Source organism: Dama dama, chromosome 26 (genome assembly GCF_033118175.1).
Source record: "Dama dama isolate Ldn47 chromosome 26, ASM3311817v1, whole genome shotgun sequence".
Classification (NCBI taxonomy): Eukaryota; Metazoa; Chordata; class Mammalia; order Artiodactyla; family Cervidae; genus Dama; species Dama dama.
The window spans coordinates 42795451-42812477 of record NC_083706.1 but is presented as its reverse complement, the minus strand read 5'-3'; the positions used below and the strand labels follow the sequence as shown (position 1 = coordinate 42812477).

The window sequence follows — 17027 nt, the reverse complement described above, 5'->3', positions numbered from 1 at the left end:
CTTCCAAAATTGTCATTTTGACTACGGGTTGCCTACGTCTTCCATTCTCTGGGCGCACACTGGTTTGTGGGGAATGAGAAGAATCCTAGCGACACTGCAGATGGAGGGGAGTGTACTTCTCACATGATAACCTGCAAAATGAGCAGTGTTCACACAGTTACGTGGAAGCTGGCTGCACTGAGTTTTGTTTTAGATCAAGATCAAGTTTTCTAGAACATTTTCACTCACTGGCATTTATTTATTATCCCAGTCAGGATTTGTTTGATACAGTCTTTTCAGGGGCAGTTTGTTAATACCCATCAAAACTTTGTATTTAACTCAGCAATTTTACATCTAGAAAGTTATCCAAAGAAAATAATCACATTATATGTGATGAATGACATATAGAAATGTTCATCAACACATTATTTACAATAGCAAAAATGAGAAATAACCAAAACACATAATAAGAGAACGCTTGCTAAGTGGATCTGTAGAATAGAATCTACTATCCATAGGGTAGAATCTAGCTCTTAAAAGCCATGTGGGGGAAAATCTCATTCTGGGGATTGCCTGGTGGGTTTCCCTGGTGGCTCAGATGGTAAAGAATCCACCTGCAGCTCAGGAGACCTGAGTTCGATCCCTGGGTTGGAAAGATCCCCTGGAGGAGGGCATGGCAACCCACCCCTGTATTCTTGCCTGGAGAATCCCCATGGACAGAAGAGCCTGGCAGGCTACAGTCCGTGGGGTCTCCAAGAGTTGGACAAGACTGAGCGACTAAGCCCAGCACAGCACATGATACAGTTAAATTAAAAGAGCAGGTTACAAACTGTAGCTGATATACCAGAGCTGTGCTAAAAGGGTGCCTCATACAATCCCAGCTTTACTAGAAGGAGGTACACACACACATGGGGGTGGGAGGAAAGAGACTGAGGAGTGGTTTCCTGGAGAAAAGGAAAGAGACGAGCAATGGATATAAGAAAAATGTAACCCAAATTGGCTACTTGAAGTTGCAAAGATGTAAAAGGCTGACAATACTCAGTAATTTTTTTAAGAATCGTAAATCTTTCGTAAATCTTTGGATTCTAAAATTGGAAATCCCGCCTGCCACAACTAAAAAGAGAAAGATTCCATGTGCTGCAACTGTCGATCCCGTGTGCCACATAGTAAAGAGTGAACATCCTGCATGCCACAGTTACAAGCGTCTGTGTCTTTTGATCTAACAAATCCTGAAGAAATACTTCCACAGGCCCTGAAGATACATGCATCAGGCTGGTGCATGTGACATTGCGTTAGTGGAGAGGAGAAAAAAGTCCCCCACGAATGGACGTTTAGAATGGTTAAATCAGTTGTGGTTCCGCCGTTAAGGAGAAGAGCATTGAAAATTTTTGTATGTACAGTACCATCCCATCTATATAAAAAAGCAAACTAAACATACATATATTTACATGTAAGGGGATGTCTGGAAGGATATGCACCAAGTTTAATCATGATTACCTTCAGGGATTAGGAATGCAGGAGAATAGAGAGATTGTCACTTTCTATAATTCTGTGTTGTTTAAATTTTTACAAGTGTTTAACTTAAACATTTTGTTTGTGTCTCACTGTTTAAGGAAAACAAGCCATAATGTTACTGTGGTTTTCTCTGGGTGGTGGGAGAGTGGTTGTTTCTGTTTTCCTCTGTAAGCTCCCCTGTGTTTTCCAAATCTAAAAACAAATGGATGTATCATCCTTCCGGTTCGTTTAGCATCACCATGAGTTTGCTTTTTCCTTAAAACCTGAAGAACAAAACAAACATCATTAAATGTAATTTTTAAAATGTTATAACCATCACTGAGGGGGTCAGGATAATTTCAGGTTAATCTTCCTTTTCTTCTAGATGAAGCATGTGATGCAAGTTCTAGAAAAACATGAAATTCAGCCCTATGAAATTGCATTGGTTCACTGGGAAAATGAAGAGCTTAACTACACAAAAACAGAGTAAGCACCTTTTTATCAAATTTACAAAACAGGCACTTGAAATAACTAGGGAAAGCAGTAGAGAAGATCAAGTCTTTATGAATTTGGAGACACATTTTAAGAAAAAAAGCTATTAGTACAAACAGAAAGCCAAAGCAATTAATATTAGTGGACAGACAATTTTTCAACTTCTCAGGCTACCCATAAATTAAAACAAGTAGGTAGTATAACCCCAAAATAATATTTCCTAAATAGCCGAAATCAGTAAAAAGTAGTGAGCCTTCGTCACAATGAATCTGTCAAATTATTCTAGTAATGTTTTTTTCTTAAGTAAATCCTTTTTGCTTTTTTCCCGTTGACTTTGAGTATAAAAAGTATTAAGTATAATGAGGGGGTGCTCTAAGGGAACCACTCAGGAATGGAGGTGCCTGCAGGAAGTGGGGGCCTGCTGACCTGCTCGGGTCAGAGGTATGGTTAGGCAGCATCCTGACTGATTTCCCTGTCCCAGCAAGGGCACAAAAATGAGGAGAGATGTTAAGGTGGAGAGAGCAGGCAGTGGGAACAGGATTAAAAGGTCTTTATTCTCAAGGAGGTACCTACCTAGTGGAATGTGAGGGGCGGGGAAAGTCTTGGTGTTGAGAAAGGAAGTGATGCAATCAGAGCTTTAGGGAAATTTGGAAGAGACGCCCGCTATAGAACCAGTAGATGGGCTAAGAGCTCAGTGCTAATCGCCAGCATTGAGCTTTCCTGTATCATTTTATCCAACACAGTCGCCGGGATTGCGGCGAACCAGCTTTCGGGTGAGCTTCAGAGACGCTAGGCACCTGACTCACGAGTGAGGACCCGGGCCCACGGTGGGTGCAGAAGAAAGTGATGGTGTGAGCCGGGGACATGACAGATGAGGAGCCAGGAGTTGTTACTCGTTTTATCCATCATGAAGCCCACGGCCCTGTGGTCACATTTCCCATCAGTTGCCCTGCCATAGCCTGCCTCCAGGCCGCACTGTGACTTACTAGGCATTGTCCTGCACCCGCCTGTAGGTGTGCACACACGCACACCCATCTCACAGCCTCTAGAGATTCCAGTGCTTGACCCTGGATCCTGGAGTCAGAGGTTTGGTTTCATCAGAAAAGACCATCCTCGCCTCCACCAGCGCAGTGGGCGTGTGAGTCCTGCATGTGACGCGGGTGCCTGCTGTCTCACTCTGTACGGGCCGAGCTCCTTCATAAAGCGTCTCATCAGCCCTGCCCTCTTTCTCGTATCTTCTGTTGTTCCCCCACGTGAGGCTGTTAGAGTGGATTCTGCCCCCTCCCACCCTCCTCATCCAGCCCCTTTTGTCTGTCTCGTGGTCTCACATCTCTCATGAAGGTTTAGCCTGTCCTTTTCCTCTTTGCTTATGATGCTTATATCCCCAAATTCCCTCCCTTCCTGCCTCCCCAGTCATTCCAGAATTGTCTACATATACATCTTAATTTTTCATAACTGCCCAGTCTCCCTCCCCATCCCTACCATATTAGGGTGATTTTAGATTATACTGTGTATAGTTATATATTCAGCATTTCTTCACTTAGCAAATTATTATAACCATTTTCCCTTTTCTACTAAATATCCTTTCAAAACATGCTTGTTTACTTTTGTGCCGAATTCCTGTAGATGAACTGTTCTCCTTGCACACTCAGTTTGGTTCCTGATTTCTTACTATTAAACATTTGACCATAAAAGGTTTTCTGTACACAGATCTTTCTTTGCATCTTTCAGTATTTCCTTAGGATAAATTCCTAGAAGTGGAATTACTTGGATCATAGGGTATGAGAACATTTGTGAGACTCTCGATACAAGTTGCCAAAATGACCTCTAGAAAGATTATAGGGTGACTTTTTCAGAAGAGAGAAAGTACTTTTCAAGATTTAGAAGATGCTTTTTCTTTTTTCCTTAGGGGGCAGTCAAAACTTCACAGAGGGGAAATCCGGTTAAATTCAGAGCTGGATTTAGATGACGCCATTCTGGAGAAATTTGCTTTCTCAAATGCCCTTTGCCTCTCAGGTAAGTTACTACTACTTATTCAGAGAAGGTATCACATAGTGTTCATTTCGTCCAGGAAGTTAAAGAATTTAGTGGACTTTGTCTTGTTTTCACAGAGTACTTCACAGCCTTATAATTCCTTTTTCTTTTTTTTATTCCAAAAGAATATGTATACATAGTATAGAGTATAAAATACAGTGTCCATGCTACAGTTATGCATTCCTTATTAACTGTATTGATAAAGCTTATCTGTCCAAGAATGCTTTTATATTATTATTGTTGTTGTTATCATCACTCCCTTTGTTCTCTCCGCTTCTGTCTGAGATTGCTGGTCTTAGACTGTCTCTAATCAGGCAGAGAAAGCCCAGCCTCATGTGATTGGGCATAGGCCTCTTTGTAGAAAAGTACACCCTGGTTTTTCACAATAATGGGACAGAGGGTCACAGTGGCTCTCAGTTTTTCCGGAAAGATTCATACACCTGTGTGAAACTGCGGAAGTTCTCCAAGAAAGGTTCCTGCCACCAGTCTACACCAAGCGGCTCGGGTGGGCTGTGCATACCACCCAGGAGGCTTTGGGACTTCTGAGCTGTACCCGCTGCCCAGAGGAGTGGAAGGGAAGGCCAGGAGAGTCTGGTTCCTGCCCCAGCTACAGAGCCACCCTTCATTCCAGGGCATAGCTCATCCTCTGGGCTTCTGGGATACAGTATGAGAAAATCAGGGATTTTACCCAGTGTAGCTTTGATCTGCCAGCAGACCTTGGAAACTGACTCACTTTCTTCTAGCTCTTTCTACTTAGTGCCCTCTTTTGTAACATAATAAGTAACTGTTCTAAAATGTCAGTTTCATATTTTTTGGACATCTGTTTCTTAAACATATTGTTAAATGGCAGTGAAGGTGCTGTGCAGTTTTGCATTTTGTAGAAATATAATTGTGATGATAAATGTTCCATCATTAATCATTTTTCTCTAGTGAAACTTGCTATCTGGGAAGCATCACTGGATAAATTTGTTGAATCTATTCAGTCGATTCCGGAGGTAATTATACCACTGTTATGCTTGTTTTCAAGGATTGAGTTCTATTGGGGAAAAATATAAATTTCACACTATAATGATGAATTTAGAAGTACAAGAAAGTAGTAATGAATGGTAAGAAAGCTACACTGAATTTAAGCAGAAAAAAAATCCAGTTACATATAAAATGATAAAGTAAGAAACCTTTTAAAGCTTAAAATTCAAATTCTGTGTGTTTATTAGTTGCTCAGTCATGTCCCACTTTTTGTGACTTCATGGACTTGTTGCCTACCAGGCTCCTCGATCCGTGGAATTTTTCAGGCAGGAATACTGGAGTGGGTAGCCATTTCCTCCTCCAGAGGACCTTCCCAACCCAGGAATCGAACCTGTGTCTCCTGCATTAGCAGGCAGATTCTTCACCACTGAGCCACCTGGGAAGCCGAAACTCAAATTAGCTTTCTCTAATGGTATAATATTTTTCATGTAACTGAATTGAAAGGAAGTAAAGTGAAATGTTTCCTGTCAAGAAAATTGTGACCACTTTTCTTGATTAAAGAAAAAAATGTTTTGACAAGTTCTGAGAAAAGTAATAGCATGAAAAATGCGTCTATAGTTATATCAGAATTTCAAACTACATATGTTAAAAATCATGCCTACTGTAATTAACTTTGTTTTTACTATGGAGGAATAGTTATACTTGGGAAAAGAGCCCCTGGTTTTTCAGTAAGAGATTAGGAATGTACATCATAGAACATGCTAGTGAGAAGGGACACGTGTGTATGTATGTATCTATTTCTTCCCCTCCCAAATAGGCTTTAAAAGCTGGGAAGAAAGTGAAACTATCTCATGAAGAAGTTATGCAGAAAATGGGTGAACTCTTTGCCCTAAGGTAAAATTTTCTCTGTAAATGATATACCTTGTATATTTAACAATCAGCAGAAAATACCCCTGTACAGTAAAGAGCAAGCATTTGTACCTTAATGGAAACTGCAGCTGTTTTTATTTCATTCGTTATAAGCATGAAGAACTCTGACCCATTAGAAGCAGCTGGGCTGTGTTAGGACTTTACTGGAAGAAATTCTGCCTGTGCAAGAGAGACCACAATTAATCTACAATAAAGCCCCATCAGAGAGCACTGTCGGTGTTCTCTGAAGGCGGAAAGACACATTCTAGAATTTGAACAATGGGAATTCTCAGTACAGCTCTGTCACTGCATCATAACTCTAAATAGACCTAATTGCTACAGAAAAGTGATGTATCATCTTTCACTGACTCTGAGACACCATAAGATGCCATAGGAAAGTGAAAATGCCACCAGCTAGCATATGAGACAATGCTTTTTTAATCACAATTTTAATTTTGCGCTTCCTGAAATAGCTCTTTTAGTCTTATTTAGATGTAGATTTATCACATTTTATGTATTCCCAGGCATACGTGAAAAGGCAAACCTGAGGGAAAGTTGTCTAAGGCAATGACAGCTGAGTCACAACTGCCACCTGTAAGACTTCATCACTTTTAAAGATGCCTCCGTTTTCAGAGATGTTAAAAATGGGAAAAACAGTGTCTTAAAACTGATTAAATATAATAGTGCATCATTTTAAATTAAGTTAAATTAAAAGGCCTTCAGTGTATTTTATTCTTGTAGTTTTCCCAGGGTTTATGGCGTGAAACATCCTGAATCTTGGTGTTTTTCTCACCAGGCAGCATTCTCGGTGCTTCGGCCCTTCTGCATGTGGGATGAGTGACTGGGGTTTGTTGTCCGTAGTGTACCTAAGGGTTGTTGTTCCACATTTTCCTTAGATATTAATACGTGGCCTGGTGAGGAGAAGTGGGCCAGCATTCCATCACCCGTGCCTTTTTCATAGCTCAGGGACCCCAGCTCAGGGCACCAACAAAAATAAACACCCCTATGTCAGGAGCATCCTACAGCCCATCTAAAGCCTCGAGCTTGTGAAGAAGTGGGATACAGAGACTTCTTTCTCCTCTGCTCTTAATGATGTGAGCAGAATTCCATACAGGGAATTACTATATCAAAACTCAGAAATTAGGACTAAATATGTTTAGGTTTGTGAATAGTTTCTATAGAGCCTTACTGTTCTTATCCTAAGTTTTCTTCTCTTTACAATAAGAGTGCTTATGTGTTATTCAAAGGAATGTGGTGAGTCTATGAAGAGATATAGAAGTAGAAATGTGGCAGGTTATATCAGGTGAGAAATTAAGTCATAAATTACAGATGTGGTATGATCCCACTTGTAGACAAACAACATAAATATTCATATGTATATTGATATGTATACATACTATCAGACATGTAGGTGTGTGTGCACATGTGTGCGCGCGTGCACACACACACACACGTGTGTGTGTGCAGAGAATCAGATCTGGAAGGACAACAGCAGTGTTGTCAGGGCCTAAAGGAGTTGAGTTGTGGTGTTAGGGTAAAGGGCCTTACCAGTGTTTTATGGATTCTTCTCCGGGGTTTTTCTTTTTTATGGTGGAAGAGTATGTGTTACTTCTACAATGTAAATTTTCTTTTAAAAACAAGCTCAGGCTTCATATGTAAAAGGGTAGAAATAGAGGATTTGTTTATCCAGTGTTTGATTAAACACTGGAAGGATACTGAGGAAACCTGTAGTCGTGTGAATACCTATCCACACACACAGATACTTGCGTGTATATTGTAACCAACTTGAATGAAAAAAAAAAGCTTCAAAATTTTTCACATTGGGCTTTCTTTTGTCTACTTCATGACTGCCAGTGTAAATATTGAAATAATTTGGTTGCAGATTTTGAAATTTTTTTGTTTACATGTTTCTCAGAAGTATTATAAGAATCAGCATTCAAAACTGTTTTTATAAAACACCATATAAGTAAGAAATTAAACATATTTACAAAACAGAAATAAACTCACAGACATAGAAAACAAACTCATGGTTACCAGTGAGGATGAGGGGAGATAAATTAGGAGTTTGGGACTAACATAGACACGCTGCTGTATATAAAACAGGTAAACAACAAGGTCCTACTGTGTAGCCTAGGAACTATGCGCAATATCTTGTAATAACCTATAATGGAGAAGTGCTGGAAGAGAATATACATATATATAGAGAGATATAGATATATGTATCTATATGTGTATAACTGAATCACTTTGCTGCACACTTGGAACTAACACAACATTGTAAATTAACTACACTCCAATCAATGAATAAATATCTTCAAAAAAGAAAGAAAAGAGAGACCATGATTTTTTTAGTTTAAGATGAAAATGAAAAGTTATCATTTTCCTTTTTTTAAGACACCGTATAAACTTGAGTTCAGACTTCTTGATCACCCCTGATTTCTACTGGGACAGAGAAAATCTGGAAGAGCTTTATGATAAAACTTGTCGGTTCCTCAGCATCACTCGTAGAGTCAAGGTATGTATTTTGCACTTCTACTGAGAAAGACACAATGTCACCTCTAAGTTGTATGCCAGTGTGAAGAGAATTTTTCAATTAAGTAAACATGTTTAACTGCTTTTGGAGAAATGTCTCTTTTGACTTCTAGACAGATCTCTAGATTTCCCGCTCTCGTTGTCCTGCGTACAGACAGTTTTCAGCTTTCACGTCAAAGGATATTCTGAATTTTACTCTAGAGGCTTGATGAGATTGGTGAGGGTCTGGAGGCCTAGTAGTCCAGTAGGAAATTTCTCATCAAGTTTCAAGCAAGAGTTTGTGAGGTCCAGAACTTTACTGGCAACAGCGAGAATAAGAATGAAACTTTTAAAAGAATCCTTTAAGACAGATGAAGTGGTTGTCATGGGGAGGGCAGGGAGAGAGAAGAGTAAGGATGACTGGTGCTTTCTGGGCAACAGGTAGAAAGATGGCAGACGTAGAAAGGTTGGGGGGAGGGGGAGGAGCCACGTTTGAGACAACGTGGAGGGTACAGTAGCAAGAGAACAGTCACAAGAGCGTTGAGAAGCATGGAGGCAGAGTTGAGAGAGGCAACTGATGGAATGATGGATGTGGGTGGAGGTGGTCATGACGGAGGTAAACCACATGGGGGAGAGAGGAGAAAACACACTGGACGCTGGTATCGTGTGTGCGTGTAGTTCTGTGACATTTAATCACGTGTAGATCCAGGTAACCACAAGGTCTGGATACAGGTCTGTCCTGTCACCACAAAGATCTTCCTTGTGCTTGTCCCCTTATAGTAACACGACCGTCCCTCCCCCACCATCCCTAACCCTGGGCAGTGACTAATCTATTCCCCAGCTCTGTAATTTTGTCATTTTGGGATTGTTATATAAATAGAACCGCACTGTGTGTCTTTTAAAATGGGCTTTTTTCAATGAGTGTAACACCCTTGAGATCCCTCCAAGTCATTGTCTGTATCAACCCCTGCCTTCCTATGAGCTACCTAGACATTTGGAGGGGATTCCATTTTGATTCATCTGTATCATTTTTTAGTATATCTCTCTGCATAGATAATTGGTAGTTTCTCTAGGTAATCCATTATGCATACCTTTATCACAATCCACCCTTTTCGACATTTCACCAGATTAAATCAAGTAGGGAAACTGTAGGACGTGTATATCCCTCTGCTCTCCACTTTGAGAACTTCATCAATGTGTTAGCTTTTGCTTCGACCATCAGCATAATTCAGAAGACTCAAGAGGAGAAGGAAATTCTCTCATATTTACCCATATTTTATTCTTTCCTTTGTTCCTTTTTTTCCTTCAATGATGTTCTAAGATTTCTTTTTCTATTGTTTGCTTTCTATTCCAAGAACATTCTATAGCCATTCTTTCAGGGTAAGTCTGTGAAAGCATAATCTCTTTAGTTTTCCTTCATCTGAGAATATCTAGACTTCCCCTTCATTCCTGAAGCATCTTTTTTTCCCTAGATGAAGGATTCCAAGTGACAATTCTTTTCTTTCAACACCTAAAAATTACTGTCCCACTTTCTTCTGGCCTTCATGATTTCTGAGGGGAAATCTGCTCTATCTCTGTGACATGAATCTCAGATCTTTAGTTATACTCCAATGAGTCTTTGAGGCTATCTTCTCTTTTTTTCCTAATCTTTTCAATAAATGGTGCTAGAACAATTGGATAGCCATTGTAAAAAAAAAAATGAGCCCTAGTTTTGTCTTCACACCATTTCTAAATGAATTAGAGACCTTTAAATATGAAAGGTAAAATTATAAAAGCTCAGTAAGAAAATATAGGGGAAAAGGCCTCATGACCTTGGGGAAGGCAAAGATTTGTTAGGACCAAAAAAAAAAAAAAAAATCATGACCCTTACAGAAAGAATTTGATAAGTTGAACTTCATCAAAACTAAAACTACTGGTCTTCGAAAGACACTGTTTAGAATATGAAAGGGCAGGGACTTCCCTGGTGGTCCAGTGGCTAAGACTCCATGCTGCCCATGCAGGGGGTCTGGGTTGGATCCCTGGTCAGGGAACTCGACTCCACATGCTACAACTAGAGTTTGCATGCTGCAACTGAAAATCCCTCTTGCCTCAATGAAGACTGATAATCCCCAATGCCCCAGCTAAGTCCAGGTGCAGCCAAATAAATAAATACTTTTTTAATTAAAAAATAATATGAAAAGGCAGATCACAAATATATTGAGAATATTTCCTCCCACAGGCTAGAAGGAAATATTCTCAATATATAGCCTGACAAAAGACTTGTCCAGAATTCTTCCCACTCAAAAAGACAACTTGGGTTTTTAAATGGGCAAAAAAGATTTGAACTGACATCTCACAACATATGTGAATGGTCAAATGATTGTGAGAAGATGCTCGATGTTATTGTCTGTTAGGGAAGTGCAAATTAAATGTACAGTGCCTTGTCACTACACACACATTAGAATGACTAAAATTAAAAGGACTGATGATCCCATGTGTCAAGAGGGATGTGGAGCAAGTGGAAGTTTCATATGTGACTTGTGAGAATATACTTTGGTACAACCACTTTCCAAAACAGCCCAGCAGTTCCTCAGAAATTTAATTGTTGTGTTACTGTATGATCCAGTGATTTGCTCCTGAGTATTTATTCACGAGAAATGAAAACATATGTGCTCACATTGATTTGTACCTGCATCTTCATAGGAGCTTTAGTCATAATAGCCAAAAACTGAAAACAATCAAATGGCCACTAATAGGTGGATAGGAATGGATAGGAGTGGATAATAGGAATGGATAAAGAAACTGCGGGATAGCCATACAGTGGAATACCACTCAGCAGTTAAAAAACAATTACCGATCCATGCAACAGCATGGATGAATATCAGGATCATTATGCTGAGTGAGAAAAATCTAGACACAACAGAATACATGCTACTATATTTATAGGAAATTCTAGAAAGGCTAACCTGTAGTTATAGAAAATAGATCAGTGGTTCCCTGGAGCTGTAGATTTCAAAGGGGCACAGGGACTTGGGGTGATGGAAATGTCGTTTCAATACTTCCATGGTTGTATATCTGTCAGAAGTCTTCAAAATGTATACACTTAGAATGGAGACAAGGGCGCTTTATTGTATGTAAATTATGCCTCAAGGAAAATTTGGAAATAAAGCCTCTTGTGAGAATTCTTTAATGCCATTAAACAAAAGCATCAACCTTGCTCAGAAGCCATACTTACTGGGGACAAATTTGAAAGTGCTCAAGAGTTACGGCTCTTGGATGTCTCCCCTTTTTCTCTTGGAATGAAGATGTTTGGTGGAACCCTGACTGTTGGGATGAAGTGTACAGATTATTGCCATCAAGCAAATGTAGACCTTTTTTGATAACCAGCCTGTAGTGCTGAGTTGGGTCAGTAACAGTTGCTGAGCAATAACTAAGGTAAACCAGCTGCATGGCAAGTGTGAACTCAGACATCCTACCCGCAGCCCTTCTTTCTGTTTCCTTCCTCACATCTTGGTATCCTTTGCTAGTGATGCCTTCAGTGTCCTTCGCATGTCCCTTGTGGACAGGAGTACAGGAAAAGAGCCTAGGATCACAGTCACTAACAATGAAGGTGGTTTGAGCAGGAAACATCCTGCGTGTGTGGCCCAGAGGAGGAGAAGCAGAAAGACAGGAATGTCTTTTAGGAACTTGGGATGAACACTACATTCAACGTGAAAGTCACAGCTGAAGATGAGAAATGTCAACACAGGATCAATCATGAACATAGATGTGAAGTGACGAAATCAACTAGCTGGAAGATGATCAGAGAGCCACGTAGGAAGGGGAACCCTGGAGAAAGTGCCACTGAGTCTTCACCAAGCAGCCGCAGTGGATGTGCTAAGAGGGCACATGGTGGGGCTTACCGGGGACAGCACTCCTCCGAGTGGCTAGGCTTCCTCCATGCCCAGTGTAGGGAAGTCGACTCTGCAGCCCAGGAGCAGGTGGGCAGGGTCCCCTCAGTCCCACTACTGGGAAAGTCCCAGAACATGTCCATTCCATGGTATTTTTAAGAAAAAAATTTTTATGCGAGCTCTATGAAGCTATAATGCTGATTTCTGAATTCTTAACCAAGTATCCAGGAGAATGTATGCATTGCACTTAATCAGTGCTATAAACAAGTGGAAGATAATTCGGGTAGTGTCCTGAAGAATAAAAATAAAAGAGTAAAAAATAAATAAATAAAAATAAAAGTGTGCTTAAATCTGGCACCACCTGCCTCTCTGCTTCTGCAGTACCTTGTTCGCATTCCTTGGGGGCTTCCCTGGTGGCTTAGATGGTAAAGAATCTGCCTGCAATGAGGGAGACCCAGGTTTGATCCCTGGGTTGGGAAGATCCCCTGGAGAAGGGAATGGCAACCCACTCCAGTGTTCTTGCCTGGAGAATTCCATGGACAGAGGAGCCTGGAGGGCTACAGTCGTTGGGGTTGCAGAGTCAGACACAACTGAGCGACTAACACACTTTCTTAGGGGCAGCAGTTCACGCACCACCTCGTACTGGTCTAGTGATGTGTGCAGGTTTGGTTGCTGGTAAGAACCCCCTTCCCACCTTCCCAGTGTAGTTTCTCGAGGCAAGGAGAGAGCACAGTCTAGTGTGTCTGCCTCTTCTTACAAGGATGTTAATTTAAACTCCATCTAAAGATAATGACAAAGACCTCATCTCTGGATGCCATCACACTGGAGGTTAAGGCTTCAGCATGAATTTGAGGGGACAAACCATTCCTCCCATATTACCAGCAGTCCCCGGAAGTCCACTTTAATTTTTCTTTAGAAGCTAAAGGACTTCCCTAGAGGTCCAGTGGTTAAGACTGAGCTTCCTCTGCAGGGGACACGGGTTTGATTCCTGGTCGGGGAGCTAAGATCCTACATGTTGCAGGGCAAGTAAGCCCACGAGATACAGCACCTGAGCCCGTGTTCTGCCAACAAGAGAAGGCTGTGCGCACGCTGAAACTGAAGCACGTCTGAGCGCTGCCACAAAGACCTGGTGCAGTCAAAATGAAAAGAGTTCATGCTACTTTTTAAAAACTCGGAGTTTGAGAAATGCTAAATTTAAGACACAAGAAGGAAACCGATAAGATGGTGTTTTATAGACAGAAATTCGGGCAGAGCAGTTTAAAAGGGAAGCATTGTGTTTACAAACAGGTTTTGAAATGTTTGCCAAAATTTTGGTGATATCTTTAATAAAGATGTTTGTCTCCAGCATCCAAAGAAATAAGTAACAGTAAAGCAAGAAATTTGGGCAGAAGAGAAATCGGGATTAACCACTTACATTTGGGACTTATCAAAAAAGTTTTTCTTCAATCAGTCTTTCTTAAAATGTGGGATACATACACTTGTATAAGAGATGAACTTAGGTAACATGTGGACCCTGAAATAACATGGAAGCATGGAAGCAAGTAACACTTCTGTTCCGTGTTGAAGAGAAACTCTCTATTTTGGCTTTCATGGCTCGTGACTGGCCCTATGATGTGTAAACTCACACTTTCCCAAGCATCAGGCTCAACTCTGTGTAGCCAACACCATTTCACATCATGCAGATTTTCCGTTTTTTGTTAATGATAGTTTTCTTCTGAAATAAACAGAATTTCTGAGTCTTTGACTTGAATGCAGTTGGCTCATGTGTATCACAGAAGCAGTGGTGGTGGGATGGAAACGACCCAAGTCCAGGAGACGTCTCCACAGACCATCTGGGCACGATCGTGCAGAGTGCAGAGATGGAAGGCAGGAGGGACAAGATCAGGACTCTGGGAAATGTCATCCACATTTAAGGGGAGGTCTGAGAAGTCTCAGAAAAGAAGGATGTCGGAGGCAGAATTTGGTCACTAGACGAGAAAAGCCAGAAGGAAGTGTGTTTCCAGGTGTTGTCAAACACTTGAGTTAATTGAGGTCTTGTAATCTAACCAAGAAAGGGTGTTAAAGTTACTGACGAGACATCTGGAAGTTTCAGGGGAGTTGAGGTAATATCTACAACTTCTAAGGGCTAAATTGGGTGCTGAGGAAGTAGAGGAAGAAAATGTCTTTAGTCAGAGTTGAAGGAAAATAGAAGAGGGTTGGGTCAGCATTTTGAAAAGAGAAGCAAGCTTAAGGCTGAGCATATTTATAGACCAAGATCAGACAGTCAGTAGCAATAGGAAGAGGAAGGAGGAGGCACTGTTCTAAACATGTATACAACTTGGTAACTGCGGGGTGCCGGAGGAGTCTGGAAACACGTGTTACCAGCGTGGTTCCAGGTGTTCACTGTCACAGTGCTGCTGCGTCCTCCTCTCTGTGACCCCATGGGCTGTAGCTCACCAGGCTCCGCTTTCCATGGAATTTTCCAGGCAAGAACACTGGAGTGGGTTGCCATTTCCTTCTCTGGGGCTCGCGCTCACAGTTTAATGTTCTGTGCAGAATCATGGTAAATATGGTGCACTGGCACATTTCAGTCAACCCAGACATGCATCTGTGGTTTGTCTCAAATTTCCACCGACCATACCTGCACGCTCAGCATACATAGCTCAGAAATTATCGAGGGGAATGCAGAATCTATTGTTAAACATTTGTCTTCCAGACTGTAATTTCCAAAGGAAAAGTGAGATAGAGAGATTAAGGAAGTATACCTTGTCAGTGGTCAGACTGACAAGTCTTAATACAGAAGTATTAAGTAAGCATTACTTACTTAATACAGTAAGTAATAAAGTAAGTCTTTAATACAAGATTCTGTTTTCTACAAACCCCCCTCAACCATCCAGGGACACCAGAAGGCAGAACCTAGAGCCTCTGCACTTAAGCGTTAAGAGCAGTGCCATCTAGCGGTGATGTGTAGCAGGTCAAGTTTTGTGTTTGGGAATTTTTGACAGTGGGACTTGAGAACAGTTTTAGTATTGTAGAGGGTAATCATTGTTTTTGCCATCTTAAGGCCATAGTAAAAGAATCGTATTTCAAGTTTGCTTTTATTAACTGCTTAAAATTTACCAAGAGCAGTGATGAAAAACTAGGGCTCAAAAACTTTCAGATTTTCCATCAAAATATTACGAATATAAGAGCTTTGGTATGCCAAGTATTTTTTGCAGTCACATCTGTAAATTACAAAATGTCCCAGTGGATTCACAGAAAGGAGACAGGTAGCACTGGCAGGTTGCCTTTGGAGAGAGAGCTGAGGTGCAGGAATTCAAGGGACGATTTCTCACCACATACCTGTTTGAAACTCGGAAATGTGAAGCAGGCAACTGTTCAGTGAGTTCGTTTAAATACACAGGGTACTTTCTGAGATGTTTCCTGCTGCAGGTCATGAATGAAAAGCTTCAGCACTGCATGGAGCTAACAGATCTGATGCGAAATCACCTGACTGAGAAGAGGGCACTCCGCCTGGAATGGATGATTGTCATCCTTATTACCATAGAGGTAAATTACAACTTTTATGATGGTAACTTGACAGAAGATAATAGCAGGAAAGAACATGACTGTCCTAAATACTTAAGTCTGTTTGCAAGTGAGGCAAGTTACAAGTGACTGTGGTAGTATTTTGAAAATGCATTAAAGTATGACTTTTGTAAAAGTTCCCCATTTTATCTGGCCATGCTGTGTGGCTTGTGGGATCTTAGTTCCCTGACCAGGGAGTGAAAATGGGCCACGGCAGTGAAAGTGCCAAATTGTAACCACTGGATTGCCAGGAAATTCCCTCATTCTAAGAGATGGCATTTAGAGAGTTCTGGTAAATGTGTAATGTACAGCTCAGCAGCGAGCGCTTAAGCCTCAGATGTGCCGCTTGCCCAGTGGGATAGACAGAAGTTGTTCTTACTTCAGGAGCATTTTTCATTAATCACAATCTGAAAAGTCATCTTAAGTTTGTACCAGTGATTTGTCATAATACTTCTTTTTATTTGTAAGGTACTGTTTGAACTGGGACGAGTCTTTTTTCTGATTAAGTGATGACCAAAGGAAAAAAGTATTGTTGCAAGAGATGAGTTCTACAATCAAACATTAAGTGTTCATCTGCTGAGATATCTTTTAATAGGTATTTTTCTTAAATCAAGGAATTGTTACAATGATCTTTTTCAGTTTCTAGTATTGCTGCTTGAATAAAAACTATGAAGAACCCAGCATCTGGGTCTATAACACTGGTAATTTGAAAGGATAATGTTCATTTTATATTTTAAAGAACTTTGGATAATCTCGGTATCTGGGAAATTTGGGCATTGCTCCTAACCTACCCCCAGGGAGTCCCAATCTTGGCCCTAAGAAAACATAACAAAAACTCCAGTTCTGAAATGTAGGAGATAGGCTTTAATGGCAGAAATTAACTTTGTATCCTGTTTTTATGTGGCATAATGAGTCTGCTCACTGGCTTTTTTCATTAATCCATACTTTCCATCCTTTCACTACCAAGTCAAGTCAAAATATCCTTCCCACAGAGGAACTTTTTCTCACACTTCAGGGGGATTTAAAATACCAGGTACAAAGATTTTAATATTTATATGCTCTCTTGATTTGATAGTCTTTTTTATCTTCAGCTTATTTTTATGCATATTCCCCCTGCCCTACTACCCTCTCCACCACATGAATTTCATGTTTTTTTCATGTTATATACATCTCCAGAGTATTAATGTTCTAACTTGGGACACTGTCACTTTACAGCTTACTGCTACA

At 40.7% G+C, this 17027-nt stretch overlaps 1 protein-coding gene across 2 annotated transcripts in view; it reads left to right on the top strand.

Moving 5' to 3' along the window:
• The window catches only part of RMND1 (required for meiotic nuclear division 1 homolog), a 33701-nt gene extending 17218 nt beyond the window's left edge, over positions 1–16483 (top strand). For both annotated transcript variants that reach the window (XM_061130276.1, XM_061130277.1), the window contains 7 exons: positions 1859–1959; positions 3875–3981; positions 4930–4994; positions 5783–5859; positions 8269–8389; positions 15666–15782; positions 16269–16483. In XM_061130276.1, coding sequence (XP_060986259.1) covers positions 1859–1959; positions 3875–3981; positions 4930–4994; positions 5783–5859; positions 8269–8389; positions 15666–15782; positions 16269–16310 — 630 coding nt within the window. In that variant the 3' untranslated portion in view covers positions 16311–16483. The remainder of the gene's footprint in view (positions 1–1858; positions 1960–3874; positions 3982–4929; positions 4995–5782; positions 5860–8268; positions 8390–15665; positions 15783–16268) is intronic.
• Positions 16484–17027: the final 544 nt, after the last annotated feature.